We start from the raw sequence: 17,223 nt of genomic DNA, 5'->3' as shown, positions 1-17,223 counted from the left end.
TGGGGCCTGGATCCCATTTCTGCACCCTGAAAGCAAGGGATGCTGGTAAAATGAAGTCTGGTGAGATGAGAAGGTGGGACTGCAGACATGAGGAACTGCCGACAGAGGAACGGAGCCCCCAGTTGCTGGGGTCGCTACACCCCAAGTGTGCAGACTCACCCCACAGTGAGGTTGTATGCCTTTGAAGTGTCTTCATTCATAGTGACCCGCCTTTTGTCCCTGGAAATAAAAACTCAGGATGACCCTTCCCTTTGTCCCAGGGGAGTGTGAAGAAGCCACCTTTGCTCATCTCCTGGAGGGGGCCCGGGTGTCCCTAGCCTGCGTTGCAGAAGACACAAGCGTGGTGTTGGCCTGGCTCTGCGGGGTTATCCAGGTGTCTTCACTGAGCCCTGGGACCTGGCTGGGAAGCAGCCGCAGGTGGAGGCCTCCCCCTACCAGGTGGCAGGTGTCTGGGAACCTCTGCTATGTCGTTTCCACCGAGGGCTCCTCCAGTCCTCTCCCAGACATGTGGTATTTGTCAAAGTCTGTGTTGCTGAGAGCTCCCATCTCCCACGATGGGAGTTAAATATTATTTCTTAAAGATCGGCCTTCCAGCAGCATGAAATTGGCAAGCGAAGTACCATTCTGTCTTGAGTTCTTTGTGTGAATCGCAGCAAAGTGTGTTCTAGAATTGTGACCCTCTAATGCAGGTGTGCGGCAGGTTGTCCGAAGGTCGTGGTGTTCTTCCTAGGAGTGTGATGAGCGACTTTCCCTAGTGTTTTGTTGTTTTTGTCCATTACCCTGATCTTTTGTGCTGAGACTAAAAATTAACTCATGTGTCATTTAGGATTATCACTCAGGCTGCAGCTAATCAGAGAAGGGAGAAAGCCCTCCCAAAGTGAAAGGACAAAGCGATTATTTTGCTAACAAGTGAAGGCCAGGTCTGTCCCTGGCCTCCCAAGGCTGGGGAAATTTGCAAGCTCAGCACAGTGTGCCGGAAACAGAAGCCCTGAGGCCTCTGTGTTGTTCCTGACCTCAGCATGTTCATGTGACCTTGGGCACGCTGCTTGACCTCTAATAGCACTTGAAAAAATGAGCACACTTACCAACTTTATTTATAAAAGAAGGCCAGTCTTACCCAATCCCTCTTTCCTCCCCGTACAAGCAGTGGCTCTGATGGGGTCTCTGGCACCCTGGGAAGCAACGTAGCATAGTGGATAGGGACACGGGCTCTATGGTTGGTCTCCTGGCTGTGTACCTGTGGGGATGTAGCTCTGTCTCTCTGAACCTTAGTTGTCTTCTCCATGGGGATAATAGAACATTTGCCCCTTGGGTTGTTTTGCAGCAGAAGGTTGTGATGCATCTCAGATGGTAAGGCAGTTGATGGCACTGCCAAGACACACTGCCAATGAGCAGCTCCTGCCGCATGTGACTGCAGTCAGAATTTGGGTAGATACATGAAGTGGGATTCACTGGAGGAGTCTATGCAGGTCGAAACTCAGGTCTTGGGGCTGGCACTGTGGCATAGCAGGTACAGCTGCCTCCTGCAATGCCGGCATCCCATATCAGCACTGGTTCATGTCCTGGCTGCTCCACTTCTGATCCAGCTCCCTGCTAATGCACCTGAGAAAGCAGCAGAAGATGACTCCAGTGATTGGGCCCCTGCCACCTGCATGTGAGACCCGGATAAAGATCCTGGCTCCTGGCTTCAGCCTGGCTATTGTGTCTACTTGGGGAGTGAACCAATGATGGGGGACCTCTCTCTCTCTCTTTCTCTCTGAGTAAACACATACTCAGAGATCTCACATTTTAGTTAAGAAGACCAAGGTGCAGCCTTGCCTGTAGGGCAGGGTGGTCCAGAGCACTTTTTGTGCCCATTACCCCCATTGCCTCTAACAGGAAACCAGTGCCAGCCAAGGCCCACAGGCAGCTGTCCTGGAGAGGGTGAGATTTCAGGTGAGCCCTGAGGGGCGGGGTGGCTGTGGATTGGTGGAAGTGCCATGGGCGGGAGCATGGCTGAGCCCAGGACAGGCCTGAGGAGCAGTGTTGCAGGGACATCGTGAGGACCAGGATGGCTGCTGGACGTGGCCTGTGGGTTCTCAGGTGCTCCTGAGTGAAAGGGGCACTTGCTGTAGTCCTCCGTGGCATGATTTCCTTCAGGCCTATGCTGGCTGGTGGGTGTGCTATGCAGAGTGCTACTGTTTACTGGGTGTGCCATGCTGCCTGCTTCTCACCCGCTGAGAGCCTGGCAATCCTCCACCTCCAGCCCCACTTGTGTGTGCTGGGAGGGCCCGGGGGCACCTCGTGGCCTGGAAATGACAGATGGGTGGTTGGATGTGTGGTCAGGAGGTGTGGGAAGGGCTGGAGGAAGCCATCTGCAGGGGTGGTGGGCTTGCTTACAGGAACAGAGGGGTTTGGGGCCAGCTCTGGTGACACCCACTTCTCTACCTGCAGCTCATGAACCAAGGATCCATCTTCGTGGGGGCCCCTGAACCCCCTAGATTTTGGCACAGCCTGTGGGTGGGTGTGGTTTTTGGCAGGAAGGCATTGTAAAGCCCGGGTGAGATTCTCAAAGACGTTTTTCCTTCTAAAAATGATAACCTGGACTAAGTAGCAGTTTCTCCCTCTATGAGTTAAGTCAAAAGTTAACCTCAGTCAGTCCGGCGCGTGTCCGGGTTCCCTCACACTGGGGGCTGAGGGAATAGGAAGTTGCTGAAATACATTTAAACGTAAGTCCAAGAACCTACTGAACCCTCAAATCCTAACCAAAGCCAACAACAAGCAGAAACCCTCAGGCTAAAAGAGGTTCCACTCAGTGACCCCAGCTGAGCTCAGAGAGAGGTGGTGTTTCAAGTGGTGTGGAGAGCCACACTGATGGCTACTCAGTAATAAACCTGTCTGCTATTGGTATGCTAATGACTCCGTGCTCCTTAGTGAGAAACAAAGTAACTTGGATGGGGACCTTTGGTGATGACTGATGGTGTTTTCCCATGGATATTTGAAAGCTTACTACAAAGGAATCCATGATTGCATACAAATATTTGTTAGAGTGCATGATGATGTTAGTGTGTTTTTAAAAGATAAGGGGAAAGAGAGGAAGAGAGAGGGAGAGAAGAGACATTCTGGGAAGGGTGTGGACTGAAGAAATGAAGTTTCTCTCTTTTTTTTTTTTAAAGATTTATTTATTTATTTGAAAGAGTTACACACACAGAGAAAGGAAAGGCAGAGAGGGGGGGGGGTCCTCCATCGAATGGTTCACTCCCTAATTGGCCGCAAAGGCCGGAGCTGTGCCCATCTGAAGCCAGGAGCTCCTTCCAGGACTCCCACGTGGGTGCAGGGACCCAAGGACTTGGGCCATCCTCCACTGCTTTCCCAGGCCATAGCAGAGAGCTGGATCGGAAGTGGAGCAGCCGGGTCTCGAATCGGTGCCCATTTGGGATGCTGGCACTTCAGCGCAGGCCCTGAAGTTTATCTTTTCCTCTTATGCCATTTACCTTTAGCTGAGGGTGCAGGTGTGAAGATCCACCTGTTTTCCTTCTTGGGGCTGTGCAAGGCTCACAGTGCGGACCGCCAGGCCTGCCCCTGCCCTTGCAGTCCCTGTTGGGGTGAGTTCAAGGCTAGCCCAAGTTGGGTGGCTCAGAGCTGGTGTGTAGGAGCCAGGCCTGCAGCTTGCTCGAGGGCTAGCCTGGGGGAACGCTGCTTGGAAATGCTGAGCTCCGGGTTCAGGCTTCAGGAGGCCTGGAGAGGGCCTGGGGGGATCTCGCGTTTTGAAAAAGCCTTCTCAGCTGGTGGCAGGTTTGGCTAGGAGCATACAGTTGCAGAGGATTGCAGCCACCTGAGGAAGTTTAAAACCCTCCGTGCCCGCCCAGCCTCAGAACCGTTAAATCAGGTCTTGGGCTGGGCCCAGGTGTTGGGGGTGAAGGCTAGGCTCCTCTCGTGGCTTCACGCTGCAGCCACGGTTGAGAACCACTGCGCAGGGGAGCCAGCACCCCGGGAGGCTGCAGTGGGCCGGGCAGAGCGAGTTGGACGCGGAGCCAGAAGGGCTGTCAGTGCCATCGCTGGAGAGCCTATGATGAGGCAAAGGCGGCTTCAGGTAGGAGGGGGAGCCTGAGCGAGGCTGCGAGGGGTGGGGGTTGGAGTCAGATTGCAGAGACATGGCTGCAAGACGGGCTCACTGCTCAAGGGATGAGGAATGTAGCGTGGGCTGAGGGAGAGGGACGTGGAGTAGGGAGACCCACTGTGGAGAAGAAGGGAGCCCTGGGGGACAGAGGAAGGGGGAGGCCTGGGGCCGGTTCCATGGCAGGAAGGAGGGGAGATGTGGCTGCACCGTGTTGGCTGCACAGCGCGTGGGGTGAGAGCTAAGCAGAGAAACAGGGAAGCTATCCCATGGGCACAGTTTGATCGGGAGGTGAGGTTTATTTATCTACTTATTTTTAAAGATTTATTTGAAATTCAGAGCTACAGAGAGAGTCTTCCATTTGCTGGTTCACTCCCCAGTTGACTGCAATGGCCAGGCTGAAGGTCGAAGCTTCTTCCGGGTCTCCCATGTGGGTGGCAGGGGCCCCAGCACATGGGCTATCTTCTTCTGCCATTGGAAGTGGAGCAGCTGGGACCCACACTGGTGCCCCTATGGGATGTAGGCCTTGCTGGTGGTGGCCTCACCCGCTCTGCCACAACGCTGGCACTGGGAGGCGAGGTTTAGGCGTGTTAGTGTGAAGTACTGGCAAGCCATGCTGCAGGGCAGTTGCCCAGTGAGAAATGTTGGTCTGGGACCAGGTGAGAAGCAGCAGGGGCCAGTGAAGCTGGGGGTGGTTCCTTAGAGGAAGGGGGCTGTGGAGTCTGCAGGTCTTGGCCCTGTGTGTTGACCACAGGTGAGCAGGTACCTGGGACCTGGCTGTAGGGACCAAGGCCTCCAGGTAACCCAGGGAAGCTGTAACCAGGTACCTCAGTAAGGGGTCAGATTTAGCTGTATAAAACCAAAGGACCAGGTCCTAGGGGCTTAAAATTTTTGAGTATTTTTTTTATCATGAAGAAAAGTAGATATGAAGAGAATGAAAAGACAAGCTCCAGAATGGGAGAAAATATTTGCCACACACATAGCAGATAGAGGGCAGATAATTAAAAGAACTCTTAAACTCAGTAAGAAAACAGCCCGACTGGCCGGCGCCGAGGCTCAGCAGCCTAATCCTCTGCCTTGCGGTGCCAGCACACCGGGTTCTAGTCTCGGTCCGGGCGCCGGATTTTGTCCCGGTTGCCCCTCTTCCAGGCCAGCTCTCTGCTGTGGCCAAGGAGTGCAGTGGAGGATGGCCCAAGTGCTTGGGCCCTGCACCCCATGGGAGACCAGGAGAAGCACCTGGCTCCTGCCTTTGGATCAGTGCAGTGTGCCGGCCCCAGCGCGGCGGCCATTGGAAGGTGAACCAACAGCAAAGGAAGACCTTTCTCTTGTCTTTCTCTCTGTCCACTCTGCCTGTCAAAAAAAAAAAAAAAAAAAAAAAAAAACCACCCCGACTACAGGATGTGCAGCCTCCTGTGTTTTTGGGGAATTGTGAACTAAAACACTACACAAGAATTAGAATGGCTGAAGTCAAACACTGACAGTACTACGTGTAGGCAAGGATGTGGAGTAAGGGGACTTTGGTTCATTGCTGCTGGGAATGCAGAACTGGAGGTGCACTCTGCAGGACGGCCTCCTCATTTCTTACAAAGCTGAACATAGGTGTGCCAAACAATGTAGCCCTCACAGCTCTGGGCATTTGCCTAGATGAGGTAAAAACTTAGATCCACACAAAAACCTGCACATGGGTGTTTATAGCAGCTTTGTTCATAGTTACCAGAACTTGGAAGCCATCAAGATGACCTTCAGTAAGGTGAAGAGACAAACTGTAGTGCATTCAAGCAGTGGAGGTTTTCTAATTCGGTAATAAGAGCTGGCGCCGTGGCTCACTAGGCTAATCCTCTGCCTGTGGCGCTGGCACTCTGGATTCTAGTCCAGGTCGGGGCACCAGATTCTGTCCTAGTTGTTCCTCTTCCAGTCCAGCTCTCTGCTGTGGCCTGGGAGGTCAGTAGAGGATGGCCCAAGTGCTTGGGCCCTGCACTCACATGGGAGACCAGGAGGAAGCACCTGGCTCCTGGCTGCAGATCGGCACAGCGCGCTGGCTGCAATACACTGGCCACAATGCACTGGCCGTAGTGGCCACTTGAGGGGTGGTGAACCAACGGAAAAAAGACCTTTCTCTCTGTCTCTCTGTCTCTCTGTCTCTCTGTCTCTCTCTCTCTCTCTCTCACTCTCTCACTCTCTCACTGTCTAACTCTGTCAAAAAAAAAGGGGGGGCAGGCGCTGGGGCATAGCAAGTAAAGCTGCTGCCTGCAGTGCTGGCATCCCATATGGGTGCGGATTTGTGTCCTGGATGCTCCACTTTCGATCCAGCTCTCTATGTCCTGGGAGAGCAGTAGAAGATGGCCCAAGTGCTTGGGCCCCTACAGCTGTGTGGGAGACCTGGAAGAAGCTCCTGGCTTTGGATCGGCCTCTTCCCTCCCCCCCTTCCATCTCTCCCTCCCTCCCTTCCCTCCCTCCCTTCCCTCTCTCCCTCCCTCCTTCCCTCCCTCCCTCTCTCTCTCTCTCTCCTCTTTCAAATAAGCAAATCTTTAGAAAACAAAATAATGAGTTATTAAGTTAGAAAGCTTAAATGCACACTCATGGTGAAATGGAAAAAAGTCTGAAGAGGCTACCTATAGTATGATTCCAGCTGTCTGATACTCTGAGAGGGGCAGAATTATGGAGAGTGGAAGGATCAAGGTCTCCAGTGGTGGTGGTAGGGATGACAGGGGGATGTGTGAATAGGTGGAGCTCAGGGATTTTTAGGGCAGTGTGACTACACTGAGACAATGCTGGATACAGAACATGATGCATTTGTGTAGACCCTTGGACTTGTTCAACACACAGTGAACCCTAATATAAACGATGGACTTAATACTATATCAGCCTTGGTTCATCAGCCATAGCTCATGTAACCACATGGATGCATGATAATAGAAGTGTGTGTAGGGGGATCTTTCTCTATCCACAGCCTTCCCATGATATCTGTGAGGCATTGGTTCCATGACCACCTGAGGATCCAAAGTCTGTGGCTGTATAAGTCCCACATGTAAAACGCTGTAGTGTCTGTGTAACCTACACACATAGTTCTGTAGGCCTTAAGTCCTCCCGAGGTCACTCACAACACCTAATACAGTGAAGGCCATGTAGATAGCTGTTGTGCTGTACTGCCTGGGGAATACTGACAAGGAAAAAAAGCCTACACAGATACAGGTGTTTTTTTTTTTTTAATTTACTTATTTGAAAGGTAGAGTTAGAGAGGGAGAGACAGATCTTCTATCAGTTGGTTCACTCCACAAATGGCAGCAATGGCCAGGGCTGGAGCCAGGAGCCAGGAGCTTCTTCCTCAGTGTTGGTGTCAGAACAGGAGGTGAGGGGACTGGAAGAAGAGGGCCCCAGCGTGTGCTGGTGGCCTGAGAGGACGTTGGGGAGGCAGAGAGGGAGGTCCCTTCTCCCTAGTCCCTCTGCTGCAGCGCACAGGCTTTGGCCGTAGAGCAGGTCCCGCCGGGCACAAGTAAATCCCCTGTGGATCCTGAGACTCCTTGCAGTTGAAGTTGGTGACGCAGTCCTTGGACACCAGCACACCCAAGGCTGCACACAGGAGGGACAGATACTAATAGATTCCCTTGAAAAAAAAGCTACATTGTTAAATCCTTTGAATTTTTTTTAAAAAATATTTATATTGAAAAAAAGAGTTATGGGGTTGGGAGGGAGGGAGGGAGACGGAGGGGAAGATAGAGGAGAGGGAGGGGGGGAGAGGGGCAGAGATACTGAGCGTCAATCTATCAGTCTTTCATCCACTGGTTCACTCTCTAAGAGCCAGGGCTGGGCCAGGCTGAAACAGGATCCTGAGACTCCATCAGGGTCTCCCATGTGGGTGGCAGAGGCCCAAGCACTTGAACTATCTGCTGCTGCTTTCCCAGGTGTGCTGGCAGGGAGCTGCATTGGAAACAGCAGAAGCTGAAACCAGCACTGATACAGGATGCTCCTGATGCAGGCAGCAGCTTCACGATGCCCACCCCCATTTTTTTCTTTAAGTCTTACTTATTTGAGAGGGATTGGGGTGGGGAGGAGAGAACTCCCTCAACTACTGGCCCACCCTCCAAATGCCAGCAGTTGTGGGGTCTAAGAACTCTGGTGGAAGCCGGGGACTCGGTCTAAGTCTCCCATGTGGGAGGCAGGGACTCAACTACTGCAGCCATCACCGGCTGCCTCCCAGAGTCTGCATTAGCAGGAAGCTGGACTCAGAAGCAGAGCCAGGAATTAAGCCCAGGCACCCAGATACAGGATGTGGGTGTCCCGGCAGTGATCCTAAGTGCTGTGCCAATAGCCTGCCTCATCCCTTGAATTTTAATGAGAGAATAGGGGAGGGTGTTAAAGCAAATAGATTAGGGTTGTAGATTCTTGAATGAGCAGTAAAGTGAGAAAAAGGGAGGAAAAAAGGAAAGACTGGGGTGGGGGGCAGAGGGGGAATAAGGAGACCGGGCAGGCTAAAATGAAGAGGGGAACAGAGAGGGAGCGGGTGTGCAGACATTAAGACAGAGATGTAAAGCAGGACAGGAGGTGGCTAGGACAATCCTATATTAGACAAGAATATTACCTAACATTATCGCTCATGTAGCACATGCTGGGAGTGTGCTCCTCGCATAAACCAACTGAATCCTCACACCCTCAGTGGAATGTTATTGTCCCATTTTACAGACCAGGAAGCTAAGGTTCTGAGAGATGACGTGTCTGAGCTCTCAGAGCCTGCTGTTCACCCCTGCAGTTGACAGAGGAGAGCAGGACACGGCTGGAAGTGCATGTGATGACAGATGGCTTCTCTTGCTTGGCCTTTGAGCTTCTGAGCAAATTAATTTCAGCCCTCTCCTTCTACCAGCTGCTGGCTGGTTCAAATCTCCCATCATCTCTTTACCCCTGTTCCAGTCTTAGAGTTCTGGACACCTATACATAACGTTTTATTCCTGGGGCAGCTGCTAAGGGGACCCTAGTCCCTGCTTCTGTGGGAGGGCCAAACCTAACAGTCCCACCCCTGATGGAAGTCACAGCTCGCTACTCACCACTATTCACTGGCGTGGAGGAATACCTGCGGGCATTGAGTCTGCTGTTGCCAGAAAAGGCCGTGCAGCCCTTGGTCCCTGCCGCTTGGTGCAGTCACGTAAGCACTGGCTCTTAGGGTCACCATGGTTTTCTTATTGGAAGAGTGCTCTCTCGAGAGACGGGAGCAGAATGGAAGCTCGCTGTAAGCCGTGGTGCATTTACCAGATTTGCCTCCCTCCATAGGAGAAACTTGTGTATTCCGAGAAATCAGGAGGTTGGGAAGTCCTTGAGCCGAAGTTCCTGTTCTTGGCGGGTGTGCCCTGATTGGAGTCTCCTGGATGTGTGCATCTGCTTTAGTTAGTTCCCTTGACACTTGGGTGGCATCGCCCTTGGGTGTGGGCAGCCAGTGGCCATGACTGCGTTCAGAAGCTGGTGATGTTTCCGTGGCACTGCCTGTGTTGATAAGCCAGGAATCTGGTTGTCCCTGGGGAGTTTCAGGTCCATCTGCACTGCTTTCCGGTGCTTTCTGGATTCTAGTACTTGGTGCATTCCCATTTCACTCACTTGTAAAATCTAGAATGCTAGTTCTAGGAGAAAGGGCTCAAGAAAGTGCTCCATGCAAATTCACATCAACAGCCTCTCATTGATTCCAAGAAGGTAGATACCAGAGTTTGTAATAGTTAGGGTTATCCAGAGAAACAGAATCAATAGGCTATCTGTCATTGATTATCTAAAGAGACACCAAGAGAGCTCTTCCATTGGCTGGTTCACTTCCTGGAAGATCCTCAACACCCAGGGCTGGGAACTCAGTTCAGGTCTCCCATGTGGGTAGCAGAGACCCAAGTACTTGAGCCACCATCTACTGCCTCCCAAGAGTGCTTTGGGAGGTGAGGTAGGACTCGGACCTGGGCACCCTGTTACAGGATGCAGGCATCCTCAGCGGCAGCTTGGCTGCTTTGCCACAGCACCAACCCTGGAGAGCGGCGCTTTTTAGTACACTGGCTTGCATACGCTGGGGAGTCTGGACTCTGCAGGCAGGAGGCAGGCTGGAGACACTGGCAGGATTTCTGTGTCACTGCTGTAGGGCAGCACGTGCTTTGTGTGCCTTGCAGAGCCCAGCCCAGAGGAGGTGTCAGTAAATGGGTGGTTGAAGGAACATGTACCTGGCAGGCAGCTGTATGTGATAGAGGTATAGGCTCTGGGGTCAGACTCCCTGGGATGAGCCTGAGCCCTGGCATTTTGTAGCTGTGTGATTTTTGGCCATGTTGCTTAACCTCTCTTGCCTCCGATTTCCTATCTTGAAAATGGCAATGATGTTATTAATAGCATAGAAATGTTGTGCAGACTAATTCTGTAAATTACTTAGAACCTCATCTGGCACATGATAAGCATTCCATAAACATTAATGACTATTAGGATTATTTTCTGAACCCAAGCTGACATGGTATTCCATTGTGGGAAGGAAAGTATATTTAAGAGTTTTCCACTTTCCTCTTGAATTTTTGTCCTTGAGACAGGAAAAAAAGAGCATAGTTGCTAGAAGGGCAAGAATAAAATGATGATTTCAAAAGAGATAACATGATAATTTTCTCTAAGCCAACAGAATGACCAGAAAGACTTTCTGATTCAATTATGGCAATGAGATGGCAATTTGTAAAATGCATAAAAATCAAACTTTTGAAGCCAGTGTTACAGCATGGTGGATTAAGCTGCCATGTATGATGCTGGCATCCCATACAAGTACCAATTCGAGTCTCATCTGCTCCATTTTCAGTCTAGCTGCCTGCTAATGGTCTGGGAAAGCAGTGGAAGATGGTCCAAGTGCTTGGACCCCTGTTGCCCACATAGGAGACCTGGATGAGGTTCGTGGCTCCTGGCTTGAGCCTGGTGCAGTCCTGGCAATTGCAGTCATTTAGGGAGTGAACCAGCAGATGGAATGTCTCGCTGTCTCTTTTTCTCTGTCTCTCTGTAACTTTGCCTTTCAAATCAATCTTTTTTTTTAAATAAAACTTTGTCCAATATATCAGCATTAATCAATTAGAAAATAACATGACAGAGAAGCTATCAAATTTAAAGGGACCTTATAATGGCTTTTTTCTGAATATATCTCTTAAGAATGCAACAAGAATTCCACATGTGTATGTCATATGAGGGAGAAGGGGAGAAAGATATTGGGCTTCTTGAAACTCTTCTTGAATTCTCAGGATAAACTACTTTTTAAAAAAGATTTAATTGTAATTATTTGAAATGCAGAGTGACACAGAGAGAAGGAGAGACAGAGGGACCTTCCATCCACTGGTTCATTCCTTAAATGGGTGCAATGGCTGGAGCTGGGCCAGGCCAAAGCCAGGAGGCAGGAACTGCATATGAATCTCCCATGTGTGTGGCAGTAACCTAAGTACTTGGTCTTCTGCTGCTTTCCCAGGCACAGTAGCAGGAAGCCAGATGGGAAGCAGGGCAGCTGAGACTGGAACCAGTGCTCTGATGTTGGATGTCTTCATCCCACTTTGGCAGACTAACCCACTGTGTCACAGTGTTAGCCCCTTAGGATAAACATTATTTGGTCCTATTGTGTTATTTTCACATATTACATAATTTGACTTACCAAGATTTTCTAAGATTTGTGTATCTTAGCATTTTATATGTGGTGTTCTTTTTTGTTGGGATTTATTGAGTTTATACCACTTCCCTTTAAAACAAGCCTTGGACTCTGTTAGCCCTCATGAGGCCTTGGCCAGCCCCCTTTTTTGCCTGAAGCCCTCGGATATGAGGCCCCTTCTAACTCGGTCTCTCCCAGTTCCACATGAGTTTCTTCAGCTGTAGGGTTTCCTGCACAGGGGCAGGTGGGGAAGGAGGGAATTACAAATGGGAAGATTGATAAATGACTCTCAAAACCTTTTTTTTCTGTGTTCTATTCCATTGGGGTTTAGCTTAACTGAGATGATTGGCAGATTCTCAGCACACACACTCAGAAAGTGTGACCCTTCCAGAATGGGGAACTACCATGGTGTCTGGCCTAGTTTCCATTTAGAGACTGGGAAACCTAGAGAAACCTCCCTGTGCACCTGCTGTGGGTCTCGGGGGTTCTCTGGGAAACAAGAACTCGCTCACAAGGCAACTTTGCGGTTGTTGAGATACAAGCAGTGTCTATCCCTAGATGCATCCAGAAAATCTTTGAAACTTGCAGCAGTCAGAAATATATTCTCACCATCTCATTGATTCCACCGTCTGGTAGCCTATGGCGCATGTGCTTTGTCTGGTGCTCACTTGACTTTTACTGTTGATGTGTAACTGCCGCTGATGGGGATTACAGAGAATCCTCTGGATTGGAGGATTAGGATTTACTGTTCTAGTAGTTAGGGCCTGGTTCCTGTTAGGAGTTCCCTGGCTTTCTGCTCCCAGCTTGGTCCCTGCCCAGCCCTGGATGACGGCTCCTGCTCTCCCTACCTAGTACCTGTTCCCTGGCAGTTCAAGCCAGAGGCTGTTGAATAATTCAAACCAGGATGCTTCATTGACATTGTCTTCCTGGAATGCTTACATGAGTTGAAGGAGTGCAATGTCAGGATTTTTTTAAAGATTTTATTTATTTGCTTATTTGAGAGGTAGAGCCATTGACGAAGAGAGTGAGAGACAAAGAGAAAGGTCTTCCGTTCATTGGTTTACCCCCAAATGGCCACAATAGCTGGAGCTGGAGCTGGGCCGACCTGGAGCCAGAAGCTTCTTCTGGGTCTCCCACATGGGTTCAGGGGCCTAGGCACTTGGGCCATCTTCTGCTTTTCCAGGCCATAGCAGAGAGCTGGATTGGAAGTAGAGCAGCTGAGACATGAACCAGTGCCCATATGGGATGCCAGCACCACAGGTGGAGGATTAGCCTACTATGCCGTGCTGGCCCCGACGTCAGGATTTTTGAGAGTTTTTGTGAGACACAACAACAAAAAATTGCATTTCTTTAAGTAGAAGAAAAATCACAGAAATCTATATTTATATGACTCTGGGATCTTCTGCAGATGGGTCAGGTGTTAATGTAGTTGTTGTAAACATCTTGAGAGCAACAGGCCCATTAAAATGTGAGACAAAGAAATGGAATACAATGCAGAGCCTCTGCACCTGGGAGGGATTCGGTGCAGGCTCTCAACCTGGAAGCCTCTGCCTGGCTGGAAGCCCTTGCATCCTTCTCCAAGACAAAGTAACTGCTTTCCTCTTTACCTTTAAAAGAATCTTGTCGCTCCCCCTCTTCGTGGAGGAACAACACTAAACCCAGCCTAGGCTTCCTATCCGAGTCACGGCACCATTATGTCGCTCCCCCTCTTCATGGAGGAACGACACTAAGCCCTGCCTAGGCTTCATATCCGAGTCACGGCACCATTATGTCGCTCCCCCTCTTCGTGGAGGAATGACACAGGACCCTGTGCTGTTCTTTCGTCTGCTCGGCCCTCCCCGGGTTTGCTGCTGGTTCTTCCCGGGTTGGCTGCCGTCCCTTCCACCTCCGTGGAAGGGCGGTTCCCCCTGGCCACTTTCCCCACTTCCGCAGGGGAGCGGCACACCGCCGGCTGGCTCTCTCGGGGGCTGCACAGGTGTTCCTTCAGATAGATGTTCCTGGTGCATGCCGTCTCTCTCCTCCTTTATAGTCCTCCTCCGCCAATCCCAACTCGGCTGCCCACACGCCGAGTACGCTGCTCTCCTCCAATCAGGAGCAGGATCAGCTCCTGCAGGTCATCACTCAAGTTGGCAAGAGGCAGCTGCGTAGAAGCTGTTACTCCCTTCTCAGCGCCATATTGTGGGAAAGCAGATGCATAGAATAAGTCTTAATTCCAGTAACTTAGTCTAGTCCGAGTTGCTCCCCACAAATCTAAAAGCGATTTTTTAAAATCATACTTCCTGTTACCTGATCTGAGGAATGGAAAGTGTCGTGGAGGCTGTTGTTACTGAGAATCCATAGGTAGGAGTACTAACGGCGTGCCTTGGTGAGATCCGTGTCCCCCTCCTTCATCCCGATCACAAAGAAGGAAGGCAAAGCGCGATTCTGTTAGAAACCAGCCCAGGTGGGGAGCAGTGGGGCTGGACCCGCCTTTCTCTGTCCTGCAAAGACCTCGTCGCCACCAGGTGCTTGGTCCTGTTCAGCCTCTTAGGCCTACTGCTCTGTGTGAAGCAAGCAGGCCTCCTAGGAGCGGAACTGGGGAGAGGCCCCTCCTTTCTCTCCCTCCTGAGAAATTGAGAGGGGAGCCAGAGAGGAGCCTGAGGGGTGGAAATGGGCATCGCTGATAATCAGGAGCCCATTGGCATCACTTGCAGACGTCTGCCTTCCCCTAACAGTCCTGAATGGATACACAATGCAGCGGCCCTTCTCGTTACCCCATAGTGTGTTCCCTTTCCTGTGTCCAAAAAGTGAAAAATAACCATGGCCTCACATTTGCATTAGCAGGAAGCTGGATTGGAAGCAGAGCAACTGGGACTCGAACTGGCACTCTGCTATGGGATGCAGATGTTATGAGTGCTTTGGCTTAACCATTGGCCATGACGCTGGTCTGTTAAGGTAGATTTTTCTTCAGTTGAGGTCCCTGTTTATTTGGGGCCTCGTGCAGGTGGACGTGTCGGAACTTTGTGTTGATTGACAGCATGCCTCGCCTGATGCCCATGTTTTGTCTCTTGTCTCTGTTAGGCGGGGCAAGAAGCACAGCATCATCCTAAGGACACAGCTGTCCGTGAGGGTCCATGCCTGCATCGGTGAGTGACATCTGCAGAAGGGGACACTGGCCATCCACTGTCATCAGTCACACATGGGATGAGAAGTGCCGCTGCTCTAAACTAAGCTGGTCACCGTTATGCTGTCCCCTTGGGCTCGAGTTGTAGTGAAGCAATTTCTGGCAATAATTCTTGAAGCTCCATTTCATGCTTGCTTCCTGTGCTGTGTGATTGGTGCCTGGAGCTTGAGAACCTTGTTGATGAGGCTGTCGTTGGCAGTGATGGGGGAGATGGCGGTGGATATTTACCTGTGTGAAATTCTAGCACAGGCCTCGTGGTGGCTCCATGAAGCTGACCTGTGGGCAAGTGGGGGCGGAGGGTACAGGTGATGGAAGGGAAGTCTTTCGTCAGTGCAGAATGGGGACACAGGTGGAAAGAGAAAAATGGTGTGAATGGATTCGTGGTTCAGAATAGTCAGCCTGCCATCCATCCAGGATACCGCTGGGGTCATTGCTGCAGCCGTTGGGTTTCCTGGACCCCTGGTTTCCCACATACATACATGGGCTCAGTGACAGTGAAACCAGGGATTTATGCTAAGTAGACCCCTTGCAGGCGGATGGTCTCTTACACTGTGGCCTGGTGTTCTGGCATGGACCAAGTTGAGCCAAGACTGTAATATCAGAAAAACCCAAAAAAGTGAAATTGTAGTTCATGCATTCCCCTATCTGGGCGATTTTGCTTTGATTTAATGTATGTTGTGGTCTTCGTTCAGCCCTCCAGTTAGGGGAGTCTGCGTCATTCTGCTGGGCCCCAGGCTGCCTGCACCTGGAGCATGGTGTCCCTCGGTGGAATTTCTTGTCCCTTCCCCTCCTCCCTGCTTCCCTTTCTGTGACTGGTGGGGAGGGGAGTGGCTGGACGTGGAGTGGGGTCTGTGTAATTGGTGTGAAGTGTTGTGAGGTTGTAAGTATCTTGAGCGCAAATTTGTCTCGTCTCTTTGTAGCCAGAAAGTGATTGAGTAGGTGACTCGTAGACCTCAGGCGGAAAGGCCAGGTGTTGGGAGACTTTGTGAGATTGTTGGAAACAAAGCCAGATCTGTGAGCCCTGGAGCCAACATTACCATTCTGCCTCTGAGCCGCTGGTAGCACTGGGAAATGCCCAGGGGTGCTTGATTACATTGAGTTAGTGGCTTTTTTATTATGTGCTTCTTGGCTTTCCAGCTATTTCATGTTTAGAAATCGTGTCTACCTAAAGAAAACGCCTGTGTCCCGTGACTTTGGATAAACTTCCCCGCCCCCCTCACCCCAGATCTAGAGCAAATCCAGGCATGTAGCATGTGCTGAGTACTGTTCAAGTTAAAAATAGAAGTACAGCTGATAACCACTAGGGATTTGGGACGTGAGTGTGAAGTGGTATTTCCTTGGACTAGGAAGGCAGTGGAAAGAAGACCTCCAGGAAAGGGGGTTAGATCAAAATTCAAATGAGCTAACTCCTTTTAGGAATATTCACTTTTTCAGTATGTGCTTAAGATTCCTGAAGTCCAGGAGTGGTGAGCCTGCCCTGTTGTTGACCTGCAGCAGTACCGTCTGTGTCCCAGTCTGCTCTATGTACCAGATGGAAAACACAGCTCTTGGTCCACGCACACTGAGCAGCAGCAGTCAGCCAAGCCCACTATCCCCTGGACATACCTTCCTTCTGCTGGGTGCTGGCTCAGTCAGTGTGTTTGCTCCCAACCCCCTTGTGTTAATTGTTATTGGAATGATGTAACTTAATGAAATGCTATCTGAATATTTTATAAATTGATTAAATGTAAGAGTCACTGCTGCTTTGAGAATTCATTGATTATTTTGAAACAGACTCAAAATGAGTTACTTTCAACATCTGTCTAAGTGGGTTATAACAACTATAAAAAGAGGAGGGCATTGTAAAAATTTATAGGGATTCCATTTTTCACAAGTGTCTTCAGTTCTTGATTGGCTGCAAAGAAATTGACATTGAGATTGAAAGCCCCCAACCATGTTACCAGAGTGGTTCAGAAGAAAATGCCCTTGGGCTGGTGCTGTGGCATAGCGGGTAAAGCCACTGCCTGCAGTGCTGGCATCCAATATGGGCACCGATTTGAGTCCTGGCTGTTCCACTTCTGGTCGAGCTCTCTGCTGTGGCCTGGGAAAACAGTGGAAGATGGCCCAAGTGCCTGTGCCCCTGCATTTGCGTGGGAGACCTGGAAGAAGCTCCTGGCTCCTGGCTTCATTTCAGTCCAGCCCCAGCCATTGTGGTCATCTGGGGAGTGAGCCAGCAATGAAAGACCTTTCTCTCTCTCTCCCTCTCTCTGCCTCTACCTCTCTCTAACTCTGCCTTTCAAGTAAATAAATAAATCTTTTAAAAAAAAGGCCAATGCGGGACTGCAGTTAGTAGACCCTCACTCCAAG

At 50.6% G+C, this 17,223-nt stretch overlaps 1 protein-coding gene and 1 long non-coding RNA gene across 14 annotated transcripts in view; one reads left to right on the top strand and one right to left on the bottom strand.

Annotated features, from left to right (window-relative positions):
• Window positions 1-17,223, top strand: part of FHOD3 (formin homology 2 domain containing 3) — a 483,564-nt gene that overhangs the window by 62,010 nt on the left and 404,331 nt on the right. For 12 of the 13 annotated variants that reach the window (XM_008261223.5, XM_089305775.1, XM_002713503.6 and 9 more), the window contains exon 3: window positions 14,775-14,839. In XM_008261223.5, the coding sequence (XP_008259445.4) occupies window positions 14,775-14,839 (65 nt within the window). Of the gene's footprint in view, window positions 1-3,830; window positions 4,073-14,774; window positions 14,840-16,311; window positions 16,608-17,223 lie in introns of those variants that run through there. The other variant, XR_016214556.1, reaches the window with a different exon arrangement.
• Window positions 7,450-9,566, bottom strand: LOC149123740 (uncharacterized). Its single transcript, XR_016214558.1, has 2 exons — window positions 9,136-9,566; window positions 7,450-7,666 (listed from the first exon to the last, which is right to left on the bottom strand). It is a non-coding gene; the product is annotated as an uncharacterized LOC149123740 (long non-coding RNA).

This window comes from Oryctolagus cuniculus, chromosome 10, assembly GCF_051225735.1.
Source record: "Oryctolagus cuniculus isolate XC-2025 breed Fujian yellow rabbit chromosome 10, ASM5122573v1, whole genome shotgun sequence".
In the NCBI taxonomy this organism is placed as follows: domain Eukaryota; kingdom Metazoa; phylum Chordata; class Mammalia; order Lagomorpha; family Leporidae; genus Oryctolagus; species Oryctolagus cuniculus.
The sequence above is the reverse complement of the archived record's forward strand: the minus strand, read 5'-3'. Positions and strand labels throughout refer to the sequence as shown.